This window comes from Pocillopora damicornis, chromosome 10 (assembly GCF_964200805.1).
Source record: "Pocillopora damicornis chromosome 10, jaPocDami1.2, whole genome shotgun sequence".
In the NCBI taxonomy this organism is placed as follows: domain Eukaryota; kingdom Metazoa; phylum Cnidaria; class Anthozoa; order Scleractinia; family Pocilloporidae; genus Pocillopora; species Pocillopora damicornis.
The window spans coordinates 7,088,183-7,107,844 of record NC_142679.1 but is presented as its reverse complement, the minus strand read 5'-3'; the positions used below and the strand labels follow the sequence as shown (position 1 = coordinate 7,107,844).

Below are 19,662 nucleotides of genomic sequence, written 5' to 3'. Positions count from 1 at the left end.
CATGTTTTTTGTGTTCAAATTCTTTATTCTGTTTAATTCCTCGGGTACAACTTGGAAAGTGAAAATTTTGTTAACGATATCTTAACCTTTTAACTCCCAGATCAAATTTGTAATTCTCCTTACTGTCAACCATACATTCTTATAATGTTAGTTCAGAGAATTTAGTATTAGATCAATTAATTATCCCAAATTGATATTTTTCCTTATTCTCATCACTTTTCTGGTTGATAATGTAAGGAGAAATTCTGTCTCGGTCACTTATGGGAGTTAAAGGGTTAAGGAGAAAAACCGGGATATCTTGTTTACAGTCCAATAATTATGATTGGCTAGTAAACAATGAAAGCTTGTTAAGAAACTATTTCCGGAAATCGTTGCCTAGCTGTGAAGAGGCTAATTTGTTAAAAATTTATCTCTAATGGTGTCCGACGGTAGCGCCGAGCAGCAAATCGTTGTACGAGGAACTCTTTTGTATTTACTTTGAATTGCATTAACGTCACGTCAAAGTGAATAATTTTACGATTTGTTCTTTCCACGTTTCATGTCCTGCAGGCGAGGAGGACAAACTCGACAACATCAGACACTAGCGAGAAGAATTTCGTCATGAAAGAGGTTCGTTGTTTAAGGACCGTCTAAGTCTAAATATTTTCAGAAAATCTTTACCGCTCTTAATTTCGATGATAGTGACGCTCTAAATTACCCTTACTTTGGTAAAATTGCTCCTTTAAAGCCTGTTGTCATTCACTGTTTCAGAAAGACGAAAATTCAAAAGACATGCATGGGGAAGCTCCTTCAAGGCAATCAGCGAAGGACGAGGCGACATCACCTGAACAGCAACCGGGCTTTTTATGGAAAGTATCTGGTGGCGTTTATAACAAAGCAGCCACAGTGGTTGGAGGAGTTGGTTGGGTTGCGGGAACGGCATTATCAACGACGTTTAGCGCTGTATCAGCCGTAGGGGGAGTTGCGCTAACACCATTCAAAAAATCAGCAAAGGACAAGTCTGATTGATGCTGTGTGTCGGAACAAGGGCCCTCTTGAGGAAAATTTCCTGTGGCATAATGCCAAGAGTTCTATTTAGATATCTTTATTGACGAAGACTTTCACATTCACGGACACATACAGAAAATAAGGTAACATTTTGTCGAGTGAAATGGAAAATGCATTAATTTTGGAACCGAGGGACTGGATATATTTCACAGAATTTTCGTGGTATCTCGTTTCACAGAGAATTGATGCTTGCACGCGAAAACAGAATAACTATTTTTTTGTGTGATTTTGTAGAAATAGTAGATAATTTCGTGAACTTGAAATTGTAGAGTAGTGATGAAACACCATTATTTTCAATTTGAAATTTGCTTGCTCAGCTGAGCGCCCCGAATTGGTAAATCTGTCACTGTTTTATAAATTCGCATTTTCCTTTCAAATTTTTAAGTTATACTTGTATACACAAAGGTTTCGAACTACTCTATTTCAGAAAGCTCTGTAATTTATAGCTGATGAACGATAGATAAAAATTGTAAATACAATACTGTTTATATTAATTTCCTTATTGAGAAAGGAAAACCGAATAGAAACTTAATATATTCATTATCCACTGTGAAGGTTTAAAATGAATCTCGGAATTTCATTGAAAATTAAAATTATTATTAAAGTAGAGATGCCTCAGAATTTTATCGGTAAGTTCAAAATGCTTAATCGAAATTGAACTTGTAATTTCTCAGCTAAGAAATTTTGAGATCATAGTTCCAGACAGAACAATTTTATTTCTGCAGACAAGAAGTGCCTAATTAAGTTAACCAGCTGCTTTAGTTGTGGGAAGGTCTTCTAATCAGAGCTGACTTGCAAAATGGTAGCTTCCAACACAGTCCAACCTGTATTAAGTGGTCACCCATGGGGAATGGTGTAGTAACTGCTTAACCCTTTAACTCTGAAGATCTGATTGTTAATTCTCCCCTTAAGCTGCAACACGTCTTTGTAAATTAGTTGCAATAATTTGGTGTTAGACATCTTCTGCCTGAGAATTTGAGTATTCTTATTACCTGTTTGCTGGATTATGTATGGAGATTACGAGGAGAAAATACACGTTAATCATTTCTGAGAGTTTAAGGGTTAATTTAGGTAGACCACCTAATATTGGTTCCATAGATTGGGGTATTATAAAAAACCATACACAATGCCATGTTATGCCTTAATTGACCACTGAATTACAGAACACAAGCAAAAACACTATTTACTTTTATTTTGGGAGATCAACAAGGATTAATAATTACTTGATAGAATATTATTAGTTATACTGGAATGGTTCCACCTTCAGTGTTTGTTCCATACAGGTGGAAAACAATAAAAACAGGCTGTTGGCTCTTATTAAAGTGTAACTGTGATGGCTTTATAGAGGTAACTGCTTAACAGAGGTGAAAATTATAGTGATTAAGAGGAAAAAATTTTGGGACTTTGACACCTGACTACTTTATACAGGGTGACTGCTTAATATAGTGCTGCTTAATGCAGGTTTGAATGAATAATGAAGCTTGAAAAAATTAAAAATTCTACTCTCTGCAAGGGATTTAATTAAAATCCTGCTTGTTGGTGGTTTTACTCAGTGAGAAAAAGAAAAAAGTTTCTCTTCTGGCACTGAAGACTACTTATTCCAGACAAGCCATCAAAAATTTTTTTAAGCTCTGCCCCCAAAATTGAAGAAAAAGAGGCTTTAACTGTCTACAACAGAGATGGGTATTTGGGTCCTAAAACAGAAATACTGATACTGTTTTTGTGAACATTGCATGACTCACCTACACGGGCCACAATAGGCATTTGCCATACCTGTGGCCAAGCTGAGTTTCTCTGCAAAAGTCTTACAATATAGCCTATGACCTTTGAGTAAAATCATGTTTTGTTTGCTTCAGACGGCCATAAATGGTTTTTCTCTCCCAAGGGCCCATGCAATTTTTATTGCAGAGGTCTGACAGTCAGTGCCTTTGCAGAAGTGTTGCTTTGTAAGATCTATGACAAATGCAGGGTAATTTTAGACTTAGGCTCTCTTTCAGGAAGTCCTAGTAAATATTGCTCTTGCCTTAGTAGTTGCATATGCACTGGGAAACATCTGGTCTTTTTTTGTCATCACCCTTGATTACAAGCCATTTAGAATCAGTATTACTGGCCTCTTACTAAGTTATGTAGAGTATGTGAAATTGGTTAACCAACCATTGGCCTTCAACCTAATCCACCCTTGCAGTATGCAAGATGGGTTCTCAGAAACTAACTTTGTCTAACATTCAACAGGTTTTTTACTAATTATATTATCTCAGTTACCCTTTATATAACAACTGATGTTCACCCTTTTACTCCTTATGGAGTGACTAGCACCTAATTTCTCCTCACAACATTACCTCTGAATCACAATTATGAGAATAAACAAGATGAAATGATCACCTGCTAAAGAAGCTCTTGTTGTTAAACAAATTCTCTTTGTCAGCACCTCAGGAAATGTATAGAAAACAGTGTGGAGAATATGCATACCAATGTTAGGGTGTAATAGGTTTAACAAGTTATTGCAAAGTAGAAGGACTGAGAGAGACAAAAGTAGCAATTCCACTGATATAAATATTAAGTTTATTCTATTGTTTTGTTCAGATGGTTTGTATGAGTGCTAGATAACACAACTTTTTGCCGCTCTGGATTTTGCTCATCAAATTCTGAGACAATAGACATGTATATACATTATGAAATATGAAAGGATGACTGACGGTTTTAAATTTTTTCTCAAAATCAATGAACAGTCTATGAGCAGCCCTCCCCCCTTTTGATGTTAGCACAATGCACAGAACTCTGGGAGTGGGATGCTCAAGAAGTAGGGATAGGCCTACTTTTCATGCACATCCACGCTGCTTGCTAAAATCAATTATTTTCCACTGATTTGTTTCACTTTCACAATGGACTTTGCTGAAAAAGAGGGGCAGCTCATAGTCTAGATAACACAAAGATAAGGCCTTTTGATGCCAGTTTTAAGTCTCCTTGTCTCTCTTTGTTCACAAGGTATTATCATGCACAGATGATTGAGGTGATCGAACTTTTTTCATGTAACATTAAAAACTTCTAAAACAAATTAAAATTAACAAGTAAAGCGGTAATTTTAAAAACAACAGTTTTGCATATGAATTTCTAATTTACCAGTATTAAATATGTTTAAAATCATAAACTCCAAAAAAAGACAGATCTGCAACACAAGTTTTCATGGTCATTGGTGATAACAGCATTTCACAGCCATGCAGGTACTTTATAATCACCTCTAAACTTCAACTGTTGTTACAAAGTAAGAAATAATTTAAAACTATGTGTATCATTTAGCTGCATGTCCCCCAAAAGTTGCTATGGCCATATTTCCAGGTGTCCTTTTTAGAAGTTTTAGTCTCATGGTGTCAACTGCTTTTTCTCCAACTCCATCAGCTTTGATCTCTACATTATAGTTGTTTGCCTGTAAAGAAACAAGAATACTTGTTTGACCTTCTGCCCTACAAGAAAGATTTTTCTTAGTGTAGCTCATTAAGATTTAATATATTAAAGTTCACAAGGCAACCTGGTGGACAATCAGACATAGTTTAACCATAATTTGAACATACTGATAAAGGCACCAGGCAGGAGTGTGGAAACATTAGGTCTATGATTGTAACTTCTTGGTTATGTTCATTAAATCTTTAAACCAGAGTAGCATCAAACCATGTTTGATTGTCCACCTGATTGCCTTGTGAACTTTAAATATATCTTATTTGGGAGAAAAGTATGGTCAAACTGTTGTTACAAGGATCAACCAGCTTGCGAACATCAGAGTCTGCCTTGCTAATTATCGCTGTCTTTTGTACTACCTGATTCCTATTTCCACCTTGTCAGAAAAAGGCAGCTAATTAGCAAGCATATAAAAAGACCTCTTGATGCAGCAATTAGATCACCCCTGATGAAGGCACTAGACAGGAGTGTCAAAACATTGGGTCTCTGAATTGTAACTTCTCAGTTACATTCATTAAATCTTTAAACCAGAGTAGCATCAAACCATTCCTCATTAAGATTTGTTGCTCCCTTTTTGGCGATCCTTCTCCCCTAAGTTTTGCATTTAGATGGATGCATTTGGTCCTGTTCAGCTCAAAGCTGGTTTAAATGGAGGCCTGTATAATCAATAGCACTAGTAGTTGTGTTCCCTACTTTTTGCAACAAAGTGTGTGGGTTTTTTAATTTCTCCTGTTAACCAGTATGGAGAAGATGCAGGAGATAGGGCCTAAGTTTTATCATTCTTATCCAAGAAGACTAGAAAGTCTAACCATATGAGAATATCTTCTCTTTCTGCCATTTTTATTCTAAAATATTTAAACTTTTCTTGATCTTTGGAATAAAAGGATAGAAACATTTAGGACAAGGATTATTAACAACTCTCAGACTTAAAACTTTTGAAAACTAAGATGATGTGAGAACTCACCAGCTGCAATGTTGCTAGAAAAAACCTACATATTTCAAATGGTTCCTGTGCAAATAAAAACAGAAAACAAAAAGATCACAAAAAACGGATTACTAAACCCTTCTTATACAACTCTGGTGTGATTTCTTGCCAATGAATACAATAATAAGCTCAACTCCAGTCACAAATTGGTTTAAAAACAAACCTTTCTGTTGCTTTCTGAGCAAAACATTTAAGCCAAATCTCTTGTAAGAATTAGGCTACTCATTAACTGTGACAAAGTCATGAATTCTTGTGAAAGAATGTAAATATTGGATGCAGTTGGGATGTATATTACCTTTTCATGGGCTAGCTGTCTAAAATCTTGATTACTATTGCCTGTGAAAAAATGTTCAGAACACAAAGTAAATTCACAATTGTGTATTTCAGTAGCAGATCCAGGGAGGGGTGCAAGGGTTCTGGACCTCCCCACCCATCTAGTCAGATTTGTGGGTTTGCTTTTACTACCTGTCTGGCACCCAAATTCTTGAAAACCAAGACGGCTGGCTGGCTAATTGTTTTGTCTGGTGCCGAAGGGGCATCATTTAGTTGAGAAGTAATGTTGACCCTGCTACCAAAAATTCTTCAGTCCAAATGGAAAGGGAAGAGGGAGGGGTGTGTGTGGTGGAGAACTAAGATGCAGACAGTTTAAGAAACTTGTTGCAGTAATTAATGAAGAGAGATGCACATAATTGGAAGCATTGAATTTTAAATCTGGGTTATAATCCTGTCTTAAGATTCAACTGTTAAGTCACTATGGCCTAAAATACTTTTGCTGCTATCCTTGAAATTCTCTGATGTCATTTCCACTGTGTGGTTCTAAGACAAATGTTTGCATTTACCCTCTCACTCCCCACATCTTGTTGGTAATTCTCCTTACTCTTTGATGTACAATTCTTATGCTGTTAGTTCTGAGAATTTGGCATTGGATCAATTATTAATTCCCTGATTGATATTTTTCTTTATTCTAATCATCTTTCTGTTTGATATTGTATTGGTATTGTAAGGAGAAATCCTGTCTAGGTCACTTGTGGAAGTTAATTAAAAGCTAAGATAAAACAACTTTCTGAAGCAAAGATGATGCAAGTGGTAGGTGGGCTCATTTAAAAACAGCAAGATGTCTTCTGGCAGAGAAGTCACTGCACAATAACAATTCTCAAAACAAAGATGGAGTGAGTGAGAGAGTAAAGCTTTAAACAACGGCAGTACAGAAGCCATTGATTTGGAGTTTGTTTTACCATACTCTACACTCGTTACCTTTAAATGAATCAATAATTTCTTCTCCATACTTGTGAATATCAAATGGCCGATGTGTTTCCTGCAAATGGAGTAAGATCAGTAAGTTAACCCTTCAACTCCCAAGATTTGATGGTTAATTATCCCCAAGAGCTGCAACACATTTCTTGTAAATAAGTTGCTGAAATTTGGTGTTTGATTGAGATTGACAACTTCTACCTGATAAGTTTGAGTGTTTGCACTACCAGTTTGCTGGAAAATGGATGGATATTATAGAGAGAATTTACATGTTAATTACCAGTGGGAGTGATACAGTTAATGACAAATTTACCATCGATAATGGTGGGAGAATTTGATATAAAAAATGCATTAAAAAAATAATGCATCTTGGTGCTTTTACTTTGCAAGGCTGTCCACTTGTGCACCAGAAGTGAAAATCAAGTTGCATCTGGATTATAGGTGACACATCTCTTAATGCTTTTAATTTATAATTCACCTCTTCTGTTAATACAGGGACAATTCTCTCTTCCCATTCTCTGACTCTTCTACTCAACTCTGTTTCTTGAGCATACTGTTGACGTGCCTCCAAAAGGTAACTGTCCTGTGTAGCAGGATCAAGTAAATGGTTAGCAAACAGGCACATCAGTGCTCCAACTGCAACTTTTTTCACCATGGTTTGAAGAACAGTTTTTGCTTGTGAATTTGCTGCAGAGTCTCAGTTTGACAACAAGAATCACCAAGTGAGATTAACATTTGAATGAAATACCATTACCACTCTATCATTTTCCTATATATATTGCCTCCTCCTTCTTCATTGTACAAGATTTGGCATGAATTTTCATGAATAATTTACAACCAAAATTATTTTTTTTAAATACAAGTGGTCTGATTAACAGTTTAGAAATCAAGTAATATTACATTTTTCTTCTCTGGCAACTGAACTTTTCATCTGACAACCATTTTATGACTCCAGGTTGCCAAATGGGGATTTTTACAAGCCAGTGACCACAAAGTCCTGCATATAGGTTTAGAGACAATAAATGTTTGAAAATTGTATCAGTTTTAAGTTATTTGATAGCTTTAACTAATGGAAAAAGAGTAACACTCACCACATATTTTCTAACCATTTCTTCATAGCTTGAAATAACTACACCATCTGCAGGTTCCTCCAGTGCTGTGAAATTAACAGAACAGCTTTTGAATCCAACATGTGGGTTAAAGGTCACTCCCTTGTTCCATCTCTTATCAACTTGAGAACCCAGGGCTGGCCAGACAACGGACAAGGTCTAGTCAAATCTAGGTTTTCTTCCAGTCAACTCCTACAATGGCTGCACATTTTGTCTCATTGTTTACCCATGTAAAGATAAATTTAGTTCCAAGCTAAGTTCAGGCTTTAACTATGACTGTCACTTTTTGTGCATTGAATTTGAGGCTGCATGTACAACAAAAGTGTGGTAAATATATAAAGGGGGTGAGTTCCTAAAGAATCTGTGGTGGAAGATTATAACAGGGTAGCTCTGACAAAGGGCTAAAAAACGAAACATCAGCTTTGAAACTCTTTACCATTGGCCAGTTGATAATACCAATTTACCTTGTGGTAAATATAGTTGTTTCATAAAGGAGGGAGTGGGGAATTTATGGAGTTATTTGGATTCGGAAGACATAAGAGAATTGAATATGTTGTTCTGTTCCATTTCTTGTTCTGTAAATACTGTAATAAAAAGAACAAATTTTAGCTTAATTTTTACCCATTGGCTCCAGAACTTCAGCACTTTCAAGGTCCAACCCTTCATCTACCCCTCCAAAATCATCACCATCATCATCAAAATCAGCTGGATCATCACATCCAACTCCATTGTCATCATCTGAGAGGAATAAACACAATCCAATAATTTAACCCTTTAACTCCCAAGATGAGATTGTTGATTCTCCCCTCTAGCTGCTACACATTTTCTTGTAAAATAGTGTGTGTTAGATCAAGATAACAACTTCTACCTGATGGGTTTGAGTCTTCACCTGTTTGCTGGATGATGTATGGATATTATAGGGAGAAATAACATGCCAATCTCTTATGTGATTTCAAGGGTTTAAGGGAAGACAAACAGAGGCTTAGCAAGAAAGTTTAGCCTGCAAACAAGTCCTCATTATTGGTACTGCAGGAGGCATGTTTCTCTGCTGCCAGCAGTTTTGAGATGAGGTAGGTAGAGGTTTGCTGGGAGGTTTGGCACTATTATTGAGTGCTGTACCCCCTTTCAAAACCTCTTGCTGGCTGGCTGGTATGCTCAAGGTCTTGTACTTTCTAATGGTTGAAGAAACACTAGTGCCATAGTGCTATTGAAGACAACGAGAAGAAAAAGGTTAGGCCAACACTACCATTGACTCTTACCATATACTCGCCCATCTGCATTCTCTTCTTTATTTTCTACAATTGAGTTCAATTCCTCAATTTCCTCCTTGCTTGCAACCTGGGACTGAATTAAAATGTGGTTTTATCTGAGGTATATTGCTACACATCATAACAAATATTCTTTGAGGGATTTTCAAACTTGAAAGTTTCTTTTGGTAAAAAGCACAAAGCATAGACTTCTTACCAAAACCTTCCTCAGTTTGGCATGGAGTTTTTGTTTCTCTCTGTATTCTGCCCAATACAAGTATTCAAACTCTGTAAAATTAAATTTGTAGCAAAATAAATACAGCTGCATTGAAGGTTCACCCATTAACAGCTTCATGAGAAAGATTCACTCCAAGCAGTAAACAAACAAGCATTACTGCATACCTGGAAATGATGGAATTTTGAGACTATTTTTGGACATCTTTGATGCATGTGAGTAAACTGCAAAGAAAAGAGTAAATGTACAAAGTTGTGGTGATTTATTGTATTAAAGTTCTACAAAATCAAAGAAATAACAGTTTCTCTTGTGATATGGTCACGTTTCCTTTACACCTTAACATCAGTATGCATATTCTCCATACTGTTCTTTATACATTTCCTAGGGTGCTGACAAGGAGAATTTGTTTACCAATCAAAAGCTTCTTTGGTTGGTGATCATTTCCTTTATTCTCATGACCTTAATGTGTGATTCTGGGGTGATATTGTTGGGATAAATTAGATGCTGGTCACTCTTAGGGTTTAAAGAGTTAAGAAATTGTAAATAGTAATATTTTGTTTGTATACTGTTGTCAACCCTATAACCCCTAAGACTCATTGACTGGGATCAAATTCTCCTTACAGCATGACTGCTGAATCAATCACAGAGGTCATGAGAATAAGGAAAATAGTGGTATACTAACAAAGCTTGTGATTGTGAAACAAATTCTCCCTGGAAGTATCATAGAAACTGTATAAGGAGCAGTATGGAGAATATCAATAATGATATAAGGATGTAAAGAGTTATTCATGAGGCAACAAGGTTGAATGATTGTGCATTGCCATACAGAGTAATTAGCATAATGCTTTGCTGAGACTGTTTTACCCTCAACACCTGTGATTGGTGCTTTCAATTAACCCTTAACTGACTGGCTTCTAATTTCTCCTTATTTCTCAACCTTGAATCAAATGTAATGGTCATGAGAATAAAGGAAACGATCACCAACTCCATAATGTATCAAACAAATTCTCCTTGTCAGTATCAGAAGAAATGTGACGAGAAAAGTGTGGAGAATTTCAATAACAATGTTGGGGTGTAAAGGATTAATGAAGAATGGAAGTTTATTGTTGAAAATTTGTACAATATATAGAGGAAACTTTGTCATTAAGGGTGAGTATGTTCTACAAAGTGCACAATGTCATACTGGTGTCTCATCTTCAGCCGATTTTACTTACAAGCTTGGGATATAAATTGATTGATAGGAACAAGTGTAGGTTCTTTATTTTCTTCTTTACGCTTTCTTTTCTTTTTCTTCTGATGTGATGTCAAAGATGAAGGCTTCTTGAAGGGTTTACCTGCAGAATAAATTCAATCACTGTAGTTTTAACCTTAGGAATGGAATACACAATTTTCAAGGAGAGTTGGTTACGAGAAAATAATCATTAATCATATTGTCACTGATGGTTTCTACAAAACTATTATACTACGACTTGGAATATTACTACTCCTCCCTGAATGAGATGATAGTTCATCTCAGGTTATCACCCCCACCCCCCCCCCCCCCAGCATTTTATCAAGCTTCCCTGGCAATTGTGACTGAGTGACAGCTGACCTTTCTTAAATGGTTTTTCTTGTGCAGTACCCGGATCGTGAGGATCCAACATTTTCCAGGGATCTTTGAACTGTAAATTAGACAAAAATGAATGATTAAGATAATGGTAAAAATAAACCAGTCCAGTAGCAAATTTGTTAGGATGTACTGTATTACCTTGAATAAGCACTTATCTAAAATTTTGGCTAAATGGGGGTGTGCTTTTTGGAAGGAGGCTGCTTAATCAAGAGGGTGCTTACTATTCTCCTGAACTGATTCAGCTGCAGTTGAAGCTGTCAAAGTTATAAATAAAGTAGCAATAGAAACAGGTTTTTCTGTGTATCCCTTCTAGTGACAAAAATGGAGGAGAGGGGCACATATTTGAGTGGGATGCTTTTTTGATATTCTGGCCTTGGGGGAGGGTGCTTTTTTGTGGGAGGGAACTTGTATGAGGAAATACTGCATGTCAGAACTAGACCAATTGGTTAAGATTAAGGTTAAGGTTAAGGTTTCAAACTAAAGTAAAGTAATGAAACATCGGCCACATGTCACCAGCCCATTCTAAATAGAAATTAATTGCCATTAGTTAAATTTAAGTCATTAACCCTTTATGTCCCAAGAGTGAGCAATGAGCAACTTCCCCTTATGACATCAAAACATTGTAAAAACAGCAGTTCATAAATGAAAGAAAAATATCAACTTGGAGTATAAATGAGTTTAATTTATAACCAAATTTTAAAATATTTTTAAACACAAATGAATGACAGACTCTCGGGAAAATTAATTAAATAGAATTGAATACTTGGTTATTACATTTCTTTAAAGAAACTGTTAAGTTATGTTGAGGGAGAATCAAACAAAATGGTCTCGGAAAAAACTTAACTCACAGGCTGTGCTTGTACAACTTGTTTTGTTTCAGGTCTTGCTCTCAATGCTCTTCTTTCTTCCTGATCATCCTATGATTTGTGCCAAAACATTTATAATCAAACCTATCTCATTACAAGATATCTTTAAAAAAAAAAAGAAAACTTGAAAATCCACAGTCTTGGCACAATATACATAAAACAGCTTCAAAAATTCCTTAATGTACTTCTATTTACAAACAGACATAATCAAAAAGCTGTTTAAAAGATTGGAGCAAAAAGGTCTCAAAAGCATAGCGAATCTTTTTTTTTTCTGAAACATCTCATCTCCAGAATCTTACATCATTGAATCTGATTGGCTAATTGGGCACCCATAACTGGTCCAGCTTTTCACAATGCAGACCAAGGTATGAAATATTTTCTGTGTCATTTGCAGCAAAGCAGAGGAAACAATAACAGTAAATAAATAATCTATTAACCAGTCTAAGTTGGTCTGTCTGGGAAAAAAACTGTGGTCTTGAGTACAACCCTTGCCCTTTTGGCTACAGTCAAGACCTCAGGCACAGTTTTTTTTTCCTCATATGAACCTCCCACCTGGTAAATAACATATATGTATTCACCCCTTCCAATAGGAAACTTGGGGAGTTTGGAGCTATATTTCTGGATTCTGGATTCAGAAATTCAAATCAATGTGTGGTGTTTTTTGGGCATGACAATTTTACTCTTGCAGAGCGTTTGTCAATCCATAGGGGTATAACAGGTTTCAATAACTTCTTCCATAAGTGGCTGCTGCTAGCAAAACTCAAACACAAATGCCAGATAGCAGCAAAACATTCTTACAGGAGGTGGTAGAATACTGGTAACCAGCTTTTACTAAAAACTCCTGAGATATAGCTGACTACCTGTAGCAGCAAAACGTTTTACTGGAGGTGGTATAGAATGCTGGTAACCAGCTTTCATTGAAACCCCTTTGATATAGCTGACTACCTATAGCAGCATTAAGTCTTACAGGAGGTGGTAAAATGCTGGCAACCGGCATTTATTGAAACCCCTGGGATATAGCTGACTACCTGTAGCAGCAAAAAGTTTTACAAGAGGTGGTAGAATGCTGGCAACCGGCATTTATTGAAACCTCTAGGATATAACTGACTACCTTTAGAGTGTCTAGGAACCTTACCAAATGCATAAAAAGGGTGGGAACAACCTGTGTGAGGCAGCAGTACTTGTAGTTGACTTATGTTGGGGAAAGTGGGATAAGATTTGACAGAGTGGAATATCATCTGTGTTCATAGAAAAGACAACCTCTCCTCACATTGCCTCTCTCAACTCAGGAGTATAAATTGGTACTAGCAAACTTCAAGGGGAACTGACAAAATGCTAAAGGGAGATCTCCAGTGGACCAACTTCATGTTTGGATGAAGTACCAGCAATTATCCCAGTTATTACAAACTATAGACATTAGGATACATTGCTACAGATATGGGGCAATTCTAGGAATCTCATGACAAAGCCAACACCTTAATACAACACTAGATGAGTAATGAAATAGTACAATAACATTAAAGGCTTAACTTGTCTTGAAGAGATAACTAATTTTTATTTTTTCACCTCTGTCTCCTCTGTAACAAATTCATTGCAATTTTTTTGAGCATTGTGACAGTCATCAAGTGCATCATCATCCATCAGTTCAGGTGGATCAAAATTATCATCAGGGTCTAAAAGAAAGGAAGTACCTAGTTCTTCAAACCTAGAAAGTAAACTACTCTTAACATACTGAATTGTGTAACAGGAATTATGATTTGTGGGAATGGACAGTCCCTTGCTCATAAATTCTCATGGTATTGGCTGGTACACAGGACCACTGAACAAGGTGTTGCACTTGATGAATCATAATCTAATGGAAATACATATCAAAATGGAATATAACTACTGGTAAGAGTAGTTACTATCAAGTAAGTCCTTGTTAAAATCTATAAGCTTAGCTCGCCTAGAACTCTGAAAGTTTTGAGGGTAGTGAATGCAAAATCCCTTTGAGGAAATGTTGACACATATTGTCTTCCTATAATGACCTACAAATTTTAGCACGTTCAAACCATTTACAGCACAAATTTTGTAATTGCATTCACTGACTTTTGATTGGCTTAAATTCCAAGATATAATGAAAAAATAAATTTCAGGAATGAATTGAAGAGACTTGGCCAGATAAAAACTTGAAGAAAGGGAACTTTACTAACCGGGAAGTTCTAAAGCCTCATAACTTTCAGCCACATCCAGGCCATGGTTGGCAGACTGTTCATGAGTTCTAGGTTCAAGACCTGGACAGAGAAAAATGGATGTTCATTTGTTTACTATTAATTAGCAGGTAAACTTGATTTATTTCCCACAAACCTGACATGACTGATGGAGTTGCAGGCTTCAGTCCTCTGAAGGAGTCATCTATTAGTGAAAGGTGTGTCCAGTCTAAAAGCAGGGTGCCAGTTGGACCATGGACAATGCATGTGTTCATCTGTCGACAAAATGATTTAAATTCTTATAATTACACTGCTGAATAAGGTAATGGTTAGTGAGTTGCACATGCTGGGGGCTTCAAGCACTTATCAATATACATGTTAATTCAACTGCTGAGATCATAAATGCAGTTTTGGTTAATAGCATTAAATAACCTTTAACTCCCAAGATCTGATTGTTACTTCTCCTCTCCAGCTGCTACACATTTCCTTGTAAATTAGTAGTAACAAGAATTTGGTGCTGAATCAAGATAACAACTTCTAACTGATAAGTTTGAGTATTCCTCATTACCTGTTTGCTGGATAATGTATGGATATTGAAGGGAGAAGTAACATGTTGATCACTTTGAAGAGTTAAAGGGTTAATAAGTCACAAAGGCTGTGGCTTTGATCACTTATTAAAATAATTCAATAAGTGAGAGTGTACAGTTTTAATCACAATATTAGTTGATTATGGTTTTCTTAACATGACCCTGGAAAGTCTGTGGCCCATCCGAGGGATTTCTCAGAATTTCTTTTGATGATAATCATGGTCTAAAAAATTAAAATTTATAGAAATAATTTGAAAATTTAAAGCTTTTTATACCTTAAAATCATTCTTTCTTCCAATAGCTTCACCAGTGCGACTAAAGAAAAGAAAAGAAAAATTGTCAATTTCTTTTGATACATCACAGTTCAAAGCACACAAACTCTCATGTTAACCAAATATTAGATTTTAGTCACCTCCTAGGATTAATAATGGCACAAGTTTTATTGAAATCACAAGTATAACTTCAGATCAAAATTGCTTGACACAAAGTTAAATAATCACTTTATAACATCCACTGAAATTGCAAAATTCAGGCATGCAACTACAGGACCTTTTAATCTGTACAAGTATTTTATTGAACCACTCTTGCACCTGGTTTATGAAAAGTTGCACAAACTTGCTTTTCATTTTCCTGTAATTCTATTGCTTACTTTAAAATTATCTGTCTAATTGATTGTTTGTTTATCTGATTGGTTGTTGTGTTTTAGTACAGCTTTCACATTGATTTGGAAAAAGATGCAATTTAGAGCAAAACATGGTGCAATTTGTATAGGTAATCACATGATTTTGAGTGCAATTTGGAATAAATAAGCACAAGTAAATTTTTTTAAAGACTAACAAAATAGTATGAGCCCATAGGGTGAGTGCAATTTGTGGTCTTTGAAAAAATTAACAAGTGCTTATTTATTCCAAATTGCATGAGAAAAATCATGTGATTACGTGTTAATAATAAACATGAAAAAATACGAGATAGCTTATCATAATTAAGCATAAGCAAAGTGCACACATCAAGTGCAAAAATAATTTATTCAAACATGTGTTTGGTCAAAACAACTGCGTACAATCAAAACAATAATATGCAATGATATCTTCATATCTTTAAGGTGCAAAAAAGTTCAAAGTCCAGCTAAACAGTTCAAGGAATTGTTCAGTCTGTGTCCGAATCACTTTTGATGAAATGGAATTGTTGTTTCTGAGGTTTAACCATGTTTGTTTTTTTAATTTTCGCATTGGATCGCTTGAGCAGTGTGTTAAGCTGGGTCAGTTTGTAATTTTCGATTTCCATGGCAATTCCCTTCTTTAAACACCACTTTTTCCAAACTGACAACCAAAAAGCAGTGCTTTTTACAGTGTTTTTGTTGTTTGAGCTGTTTTTCAGCCACAGTAGTGAAAGAAAACCTACCTAAAATGCTGGCCATTGTTTCGCTCACAAATTTTCAAATTTTGTTGGGACATCCGAGGCTCACATTTGATTAGCTGTCTGTGAGTTTCTTTGATTATTGACCAATCAGAATGTCTGATTTGTTACTTTCTTTGCACTAAATTAACCCTCTCCTGCACTGAGTTAACTCTCTTCTGCTCTAAATTACCTGAAAACTGCATTTATCTTAACCAATCAGAACTGAGTGTAGTAAATAAATAGCACTGATGCGAGCCAATCAGATTCTAAGGCTCACCAGTGATTTCAAAATGGATATAACCACTAAACATGTACCTTAGAAGCACATCTCCTCTTTCTTCCTCTGGGAGAGGTATTAAGGCTAACGGAATCCTAGGCACAATCAGTGAACTCTAAAAAAATTAGTGTTTAATCATTAACAGGTGATCTCTAAATACTGCTCTTCAGTAGTAATTCAGATAGGGCCCACAACTATGATACTTAGAGATAACAAACTCAGAATTGATTTGTCTTGTAAAAAATTAGGACAAAATTTGCCACCACAGGAAAGAGGAAGCCCCTTGATAGTACCCATGCTCCCAGCATGTGGCCTCATAACTTAATTGGTAGAATCACCCAATTAGTATCTGGGCGGCCTGGGTTTCAATCCTCTCAAAGACTGAATTTTTTCAGAATTCTATTCTGTAATTACAGTTTTCCTATGAGGATCACTGCTTTACTTGATTTTCATCCACAGGCAAAATGAAACTTATTACATTAAAAACTATGAACTTAGATGAGGGACTCATCAATCCACACAATCAAATTGCAAAAAGTTCATTACTGATCATCTATGGTTCAAAATATGATTTAATTCACATACAGGGATTCCAAACAAGCCAGTGGCCACTGGACTTCTGCCCTCTAATCAATAACATGTTGCGGGTTACTGTGGTCAAAACAATTACCTTTTGGCCTTTTATGAACTTTTCACAGTCACATGGTTTGCAGAGTCTAATGCCTACTTCAAAACATTTTGAAACCCCCCTGCACATATTACTGTATTTGTGAAAATTGGAACAAATATTGCAATCTTGTAATACTTGAAGAGACATTTGTAAGTACCTTTCTTTCAACATTGTCATCTTCATCTTCCTTCAAATCAATATTCTTTGATACTTTTATGTCATCCCAAGAGCGATACTGCAACAAAATAAGAATCATAGAATAAGAAAGATAAGTTTTGAGCTTGGTAAAGAAATAGCAAAAGATGTTGACATTGCTGATCCTAGCAGTACACAGGATGAGTGTCATATATGAACTTTGTTATGAGCTTTGCTCACAATAGAGCCTCTTTGAGCCCAGTGATAGAGCATCACAGCGCAGAATCTGAAGGTCTGAGGTGCAACTTGTCATGGGAACTCAGAATTTTTTTCTATCTCACACTTGTGACAAAACAATAAAATGTCTTTCTCTAAAAACGGATCAAGTTTTAAGATTTAGCTAAGTAAGGGAAAGGGAGAAAAACTTTAATGAACACCATGTACCTCTTTAGTATGCCCCTTGGCACTCTTCTTCCCTTGTTCAACTGAATCATCTGTTGATGCTTGTTGTAGACGTCTGGGAGACAACAGAAGGATACAGGTGCATTAGGTCAGGTTGGGGAATGGTATTATCTATGAGATCTAGTCAATTCTTGGACAAAAGGTCAATTGACAAATCACTGAAACATAACAGAAATGTACGACAACAAACTTTTGAGGCATTGCCTACATGTTACCAATTTATTGGTTGACACACTGCCAGTGAATCTGCCCACACATGACCGAAAACATTTGCCAACACAAACACTAAATAGGACTGTTTGCAATTTTACAAGTGATCTGCTTATCATACAAAAAACAAACAAACAAACAAAAAACATTACAAAAATAAGTCAAGTCAGTCCATCCTTTGTATGCATTTGAGCAAATAAAGCCATGGCCACTGCTGCCTATCCTTCACTTTCTTTCTCAACTCTCCAAAACTAACTCCAAACTCCCTTCTCCCTTCTTCAAACATCCATCACTAGGTCTTTCACAATTAAGGGGCTACATTAAAGTGTCTTCTGCTATGCATATGTCATAGTCACAGGTATGAAAATAAACATTTTATTAACAGCTGTGTCACCCTGGTAAGGGAAAACATAGGCTCTTGATCTCATCATCAGAACTAATGACTTACTTTTTACTCGCTATTAGATCCAACGTTTGATAGACCAGTGAGTACAAATATTCCACCTACAACAGAGATATGAGGCTTTAGAAAAATATTAAAAGATATTAGGATATTAAAAATACTAGGATATTAAAAATACTAGGATATGAGGCATTAGAAAAAGAGGTCCTTTTACCCGTCATGTAAATCAGTATAGACCCACGGGATGGATCATAGGTTAAAAGTCAAAGTGGCATGGAATCAAGGGAGAGGATTGCTTTGATACGCGGTTATGTTACGGTACATGTACTTACCTTCTTGCTGTAGATACAAGTTGATCCTTGGATAAGAAGCGCTGCTTCAGCAAAATTCATGGTGGTCTTCCCTTCATCAAAAGATATTTTGATCTTTTCGATCTAAAGCAAATGTTGTTTTGTACAGAGAAAGTACAACCATTACTGTGCCGGACTAATAAAAAGCGCTCATAAATAAACAACGTATTTAGTAATGCAACTTTGGAGAACAAGAGCCGCAATGGTAACCTTTGGCGCTATATTTTGCACAAAATTGTAGAATTTTTCCCTGCCAAGATAGATTAAGGAATCAAAGGCGATTTTATTTCACTTATAAGCGTAAAGTTAACAGTTGATTTCAGAACGTTGGCTCACCTCAGCCAAGTATTCTTCCAGTTGAGCAGCGACATCTACGTCCCAATTCTTTGTCAGATCACGGATCGGCTGCAGTAAATGACTATACCGGCTAGTTACGTCGCTTGAATCACTGCTTGCTTCTTGAGAAGGCATGATCACCGCGAAGATATTCAGCCAAAACTCAACCAAAACATGACTTCCAAAGCGCTCACGAACAAAAAGAAATTTCCCGCCATTTTGCTAAGCTCCGAGTATGCGTCAGATGTGCAACCGCTGATAAGCTCCACAGTATGCAGACTCACGTCTATACCTCGGGGAACATAAAACTTCATGGCTGAATGCCACCAAATGGGGCTTGTTGTACGAAGCGTAGATGAGACAGAAGAGCGAGGTCGCCTAGGGAGGATAACAAGCCACCAGCATGTTTACAGATTCTCATGTCGTTTGTATTTAAGACCCAAAATTAAAGTTTTTTGGTCCACACTCTTTCCCATTGCTATTAATTACTGAGTTATATGTCCCAACCTCTTAGAGAGGCTTTCCTTACAGAGCATCAGCTAACACGCTGGGGTCATCCGGTTTCCACCGTGCGTTTGCTTGGGAGCATCGTCTCATGATTGGGTTTCGCCTTACATTGACAACCGCTTATGACAAGAGTTATGAAAAACCCCTAACACATGTAGCATACCGTGGCGGTATGGCAACGAAAGAGAAAATTGAAAACAATAAAAGACTCAAATTAATGGAGATATCAGAATCATTTTAGAAAGCGTGGATGGGTAAGAAAGAAAAACTCAAAAAGGAAAGAAAATTTAAGGTAACAAGGGATAAGACACAGAAAGGAGACATCATACCGAGATG

The 19,662-nt window shown here is 36.3% G+C and overlaps 2 protein-coding genes across 2 annotated transcripts; one reads left to right on the top strand and one right to left on the bottom strand.

Annotated features, from left to right (window-relative positions):
• The first annotated feature begins 217 nt into the window (after positions 1 to 217).
• LOC113670358 (uncharacterized) lies at positions 218 to 2,364 on the top strand. Its single transcript, XM_027186494.2, has 3 exons — positions 218 to 451; positions 550 to 609; positions 751 to 2,364. Exons 1-3 carry the CDS (start codon positions 416 to 418, stop codon positions 1,006 to 1,008), a joined length of 354 nt encoding a protein of 117 aa, XP_027042295.2. The 5' UTR covers positions 218 to 415; the 3' UTR covers positions 1,009 to 2,364.
• A 1,228-nt stretch (positions 2,365 to 3,592) lies between these two features.
• Positions 3,593 to 19,662, bottom strand: LOC113670323 (condensin-2 complex subunit H2). The gene is made up of 23 exons (XM_089183756.1): positions 18,820 to 19,662; positions 18,466 to 18,567; positions 18,179 to 18,234; positions 17,503 to 17,575; positions 17,081 to 17,158; positions 16,292 to 16,368; positions 14,854 to 14,893; positions 14,149 to 14,266; positions 13,995 to 14,075; positions 13,369 to 13,475; positions 11,785 to 11,853; positions 10,919 to 10,988; positions 10,542 to 10,661; positions 9,495 to 9,551; positions 9,310 to 9,380; positions 9,105 to 9,189; positions 8,467 to 8,583; positions 7,828 to 7,892; positions 7,215 to 7,319; positions 6,740 to 6,800; positions 5,781 to 5,821; positions 5,465 to 5,509; positions 3,593 to 4,471 (listed from the first exon to the last, which is right to left on the bottom strand). The coding sequence occupies exons 1-23, from the start codon at positions 18,952 to 18,954 to the stop codon at positions 4,337 to 4,339; spliced, it is 1,908 nt and encodes a 635-aa protein (XP_089039882.1). The 5' UTR covers positions 18,955 to 19,662; the 3' UTR covers positions 3,593 to 4,336.

Bases quoted from the DNA above. Each gene is read 5' to 3' on its own strand.
- LOC113670358 (XM_027186494.2), top strand. From the start codon at position 416: ATGGTGTCCGACGGTAGCGCCGAGCAGCAAATCGTT. The intron at 452-549 runs GTACGAGGAACT...CATGTCCTGCAG, and splicing joins GCGCCGAGCAGCAAATCGTT to GCGAGGAGGACAAACTCGAC. The intron at 610-750 runs GTTCGTTGTTTA...TCACTGTTTCAG, and splicing joins AGAATTTCGTCATGAAAGAG to AAAGACGAAAATTCAAAAGA.
- LOC113670323 (XM_089183756.1), bottom strand. From the start codon at position 18,954: ATGCCTTCTCAAGAAGCAAGCAGTGATTCAAGCGACGTAACTAGCCGG. The intron at 14,267-14,853 runs GTATAAAAAGCT...TTTTGTCGACAG, and splicing joins GAAGAAAGAATGATTTTAAG to ATGAACACATGCATTGTCCA. The intron at 5,510-5,780 runs GTAATATACATC...TTATTTGCACAG, and splicing joins GACAGCTAGCCCATGAAAAG to GAACCATTTGAAATATGTAG.